The 4,826-nt window shown below is 40.3% G+C and overlaps 1 protein-coding gene across 1 annotated transcript; it reads right to left on the bottom strand.

The window, feature by feature from the left end:
- Positions 1-828: 828 nt before the first annotated feature.
- LOC102394274 (olfactory receptor 51M1-like) lies at positions 829-1,838 on the bottom strand. The gene has a single exon (XM_006061586.3). It carries the CDS (start codon positions 1,813-1,815, stop codon positions 829-831), a length of 987 nt encoding a protein of 328 aa, XP_006061648.3. The 5' UTR covers positions 1,816-1,838.
- Between the last annotated feature and the right edge of the window lie 2,988 nt (positions 1,839-4,826).

Raw genomic sequence — 4,826 nt, 5'->3', positions numbered from 1 at the left:
GGGACAATCTTCTCTGCCAATTTTAGCTTCACAACCTCTTGAGCAGTGGAATTATGACTTAGACTTGTCTGTGATAATTTCTTTCATTGGAGCTTTATTGCATTTCAGGTCATTAAACAAGATCTCACAACTAGAAGGCCCAGAAGCAAACACTGTCTTCATTTACTGTCAGCAAATCCATAGGAAAGATAAAATCAGAGATGAGAAGAGACAGGGGTGGGGCCCAGGGTGTCTATTAGATGAACAAAGCCAGAGGGAGCACATCATGAGAAACATTTAGAGGGGTTCAACCTGAATGAGCCATTAGGAAAGAGTGCAGGAGTTCTGATTCTTCCACTGTTATTCCAGAGTGCGAAGGATATGCTTATCCAGAATAGGAACTGAAGGGTAATATGTTGCCCAGGTAGAGAAGAAGGAAACAGTCCCAAGGAACCATGAAAGGAGGTATGTTACTCAAGTGAATTCAAACAACTGACATGTATCTGTGCTTTGCTAGTTTCTGTTCTGGTTGCTTTTTAATTTATTGCTCCTTTTAAGTTTTTATTCAGTTTTATTTAGTTTTAGTTTTTGCACAAGGCTCAAGAGGGTCTTCCTCGGGGCATTTTTTGATGTTGCCAAAACACCTAGGTCTTATATATACGTAGAAGACCATTATAATTTAAGCAAGAGAAAGTCAGCATTGCTAACTCATAATTCAAGAGAGAAATTAATCCATACTTAATTTAGGGAAGTGAGTAAAAATCTTGAGAAACATAATTGGTACTAAATGCTGTAAATCTTAGGTCTGATTTGGGACCTTCTTAAGGGCACCCAGTGGAATTTTTAGGCTCATGACTCAGCATTGGCCTTTCTAAGACCCAGGAACTTGCTGATGGCATGGCGGATCTCCTTGGTCTTAATACTGTATATGATTGGATTAAGCATGGGAGGCACAAAGAGGTAGACATTGGCCATAAAAAGGTGGACAGCAAGTGGAGCATGTTTCCCAAAGCGATGTATCAGGGACAGTCCCACCATGGGCACAAAGAATACCAGCACAGCACAGAGGTGTGAGGTGCATGTTTGGAAGGCTCGGAGCTGCTCCTCTTTGGAGGCCAGTCTTGCCACTGTGTGCAGGATGACCCCATAGGACAGTGCAATGAGCACCAGGTCTAGCACCACAGTTAACATCACCAGTATCAGCCCGTACAGGTTGTTGAAGGTGGTGTCTGTGCAGGCCAACTGTATCACCTCCTGGTGTAGGCAGAAAGAGTGGGAGAGGACTCTAGACCCACAGTAAGGAAAAGTCTTCAGCAGAAAAACAATAGATACAGTGGCTATAGGGCCCCGCAGAATGACAATGAGGCCTACCTTGACCACTCGCTGGCCAGTGATAATGACTGAGTACCTCAGGGGATAACAGATGGCCACAAACCGATCAAAGGACATGACAAGGAGCACTGAGGACTCCATGAAGGAAAAGGAGTGGATACAGAACATCTGGATTTGGCAGGCTCCAAAGTAGATGCCATGGGACTTGAACCAAAAGATTCCCACAGTAGTGGGCAAGGTGGACACCGACAGGCCCAGGTCAGTGAAGGCCAGAAAGGAGAGTAGATAGTACATGGGTGTGTGCAAGCGAGGGCTGGTCTTAATAATGATCAGGATGAAGCAGTTGCCTGAGATGGCCACGAGGTACATAAGGAAAAAGAAGATGAAGATCCAGTGCTCGACGGTTTCCAATCCGGGAAAGCCAGTGAGGTAGAGCATGGGGCTGAACTGCGTGAGGTTGGACAGGAGCACGATGTGAGGATGGAGGGGATACTGGGCTGGCATTCTCCAGGGGCTGAGCTGAGAATAAATGGAAGTTCTGGTTATTAATTCTTCAGTTTCATAAACATGCACACCATTATAAGCAGAATCATGACCACCATCAGCTTTGGTATCTTCTACTTCACTATTCTTTCCACCATCCAACTACCTGATTGAAACTTCCTTTGAAAGTACTACACCTTCATCAGTTTTTCTCTGTATTTTTCTTTCTTCTCAATCTTCTTGGCTGGCCTCTTTTAATTGATGAGCCCTTAAATATGATCATCCTCAACCTTAACAATTTTCTGTCCATGCTGTATCTTTTCTTCCTCAAACAACATCATCCTCAGGACTTTACTTAAGATCTTTATGTTGACAAATATCAAATATCTATAATTCTCTTCTTTTGGTTTGCAGACTCATATACCTTACAGTAGGCTAAGATTCTGCATCTAGGAACTTCATAGTTATTTTAAAAACATGTCAAAATTTAACTTATTGTCAATTCCACCAACAAGCTTTTCTTGTATTCATTTTCACTAACTCAGTAGTAGAACTAAGTTGAAGAAGTGATATACATTTAGGAGGTATTAGTATACAGAGGAGGAAACCAAAGAAGTGAGGATAGAGAGAAGTTTCTAGTTTTGAGTTCTGGGCAAAACTGAAATTTAGAGTTGGAGAAGAAAAGGCTCCACTAAAAGTGAAGGAGGAACATAAAAGCCAGCTAGAAAGCAAATGAATAGGAGACTGTGGTCTTGTATGAAGTTTCAAGAGGTATTAATCATTCATACATGATGTTACCAAGGGGTCAGGTTCACAAGGACTGGGACATGACTAAAGGACTGAGCAATGTGGAGGTTACAGCTGACCTTGAGAAGAGAAGTTTCAGAGGAGGGGTTGGGAATAAAATCACCCTCACCTTCTCCATAAAGACTATGACCTTGTTGATATTCCTACTTCCTTCTGCTGTAGTCGAAGCTGCTTCTGAGCTTGAATGATCACAGTTCCCAGGTATTTTCCACAGGGTGACTTGAAGTGGACAGCCATGTAGTATCAATAAAACAGTCCTTAGGGAAAAAGTGTGTCTAGGTGTTTCTGAGCTCAAGGGGAAGAGACAGAGAACAGGAAGATGAGAGCAATGTAGTAGGAAGCGGGCAGTGATGAAGGCACATTTGAGCTTCATGAGTCCAGAGTGGAACCAGCCAGTGCTTACGTGTGTTTTTCATCACTGCACCACCTAGATCCAAAGGGGGTGGTCCTAGTACAGTGTGCTACTCTGTCTCTACCCAGCCACTTTCTTCTTTGATATCCTTCTAAATTCATCTTCTTTCTGCTATAGTCAACAAGCCCATATTGGTTTTTTCCTACAGTTCCCCATATATACATTTCTTGTTTCTATTCTTTATATTGCTTTATAGCTTGCTTTTCTAACAGAAACCACTCTTGCTTTTTCCACCAGTGAACATTTGCTGATCCTTTACGATAGCACAAATATTTCCTCTAACAAACCTCTCTTGAATTCTTTGTGTAGAGCTAGGCAAATTCTTCTCTGTACTCCCTTAATACCTTTGCTGCAGTACTACTGGAGTATAAAAGCACACACATACATCTTATATATGTATATATTATATATATATATATAATGTGTAATATACATACATATATACTTACATACAGTAAGTACTAATATTAAGTATTATATAAATAGAAGTATGTATAAATATAAATAACATATATAATGTATTTACCTATATACACTATTTCTATAATGCAATATGATATATAATATAATATTTGTTCTCTGTATACAAATATATTCTTTATATAGTATACAGTTGTTCTTTTATATAAGAATCTATAAAAGTATAAGTCAGCATAAATGTATGCTTAAACATATATTCTTACATATGTTTATCTTATATACAATGTATATATTACTTGTATATTATATATGGTTTTTTATATGTGTTTATAACTTATGATTTTAACCCATTTTTTTGTACCAACTAGACCCATGGAGCCCAATGCATTGTATAATGCATAGTGGGCACCTCTCTGTTTTTGCATGAAAAAATTAAGTAAATGAGTGACCAAGCGCTTATCTCTTCTCCTGATTAGTTGTACCTGAAGTTTAGAATTAAATCTTGTTTTCACTTCATAATAGGCAAGACAAGGAATGTGATCTGAGGGAAATGAAAATTTTATAGAGAGATCATGATGGGGCTAGGATTATTGTCCCTGGAAAGGAAGATCTAGTGAGTTTCTCCAGGAAATCAAAGATTATTCTCTATGCTAAGGGACCAAGAGATGTTTCTCCACTTCTACTAGGAAAACAGAAGTCCACTAGACAGCACATAGTCATGGCTAGTGGCAATCCTTTTACAATATTCATAGCACAAGAGATACAGGTAACCCTAAAGATGAAATTCCTGAAAAGAGAGATTTTCACTATGCAGTGTGGCTAGACATCTATCTCTTCTATATGTTCTAAATATTCTTCTGTTTCAATTTGATATACCCTATTTTAAAAAATGAGCTTGTGCTGGAGACTGCTGTTTCTTATGCACAGGAGAAGATGCAGATGGAACCAACCTTGAGCACAAGGATATGGATCAAACACCTTGCCCTTGAACCAAGGAGAACCTTCCCACAGTGGTCAAATTTCCTGTCAGCACACCTCTTGTGGCTGGAGTGGCAGAGGGCTGTGAAGGAGGGAGAGTGTATCCTGGGTGCTGGGGAAGTCACAGGGATGCCTGTGTTATAGTACAGGGCAGGAGCTTCTATGCTTAACTGGTCTGGCACAAGAAATGCACTTAATATGTGTGCTGTTAAGTGAATAGCTATTTGGTGGATAAGAGGAAAAGGGAAGGCCATATGAAACAGCCAGCTTTACCAGAGAAGAGTCTATGGAGACCTGAAGGCTTGTGACATCCTGATGGCATTTGGAGGCTGATTTCAGACAGGAGCCAGGAAGGAATTGGCCTGGCCATGGAGACCATGGTCAGGAGAAGAGAAGCAGCTCTCTCTCTGATGCA

This window comes from Bubalus bubalis, chromosome 16 (genome assembly GCF_019923935.1).
Source record: "Bubalus bubalis isolate 160015118507 breed Murrah chromosome 16, NDDB_SH_1, whole genome shotgun sequence".
Classification (NCBI taxonomy): Eukaryota; Metazoa; Chordata; class Mammalia; order Artiodactyla; family Bovidae; genus Bubalus; species Bubalus bubalis.
The sequence above is the reverse complement of the archived record's forward strand: the minus strand, read 5'-3'. Positions and strand labels throughout refer to the sequence as shown.

What these genes read in the sequence shown, in the direction of transcription:
- LOC102394274 (XM_006061586.3), bottom strand. Translation starts at nt 1,815, where the DNA reads ATGCCAGCCCAGTATCCCCTCCATCCTCACATCGTGCTCCTGTCCAAC.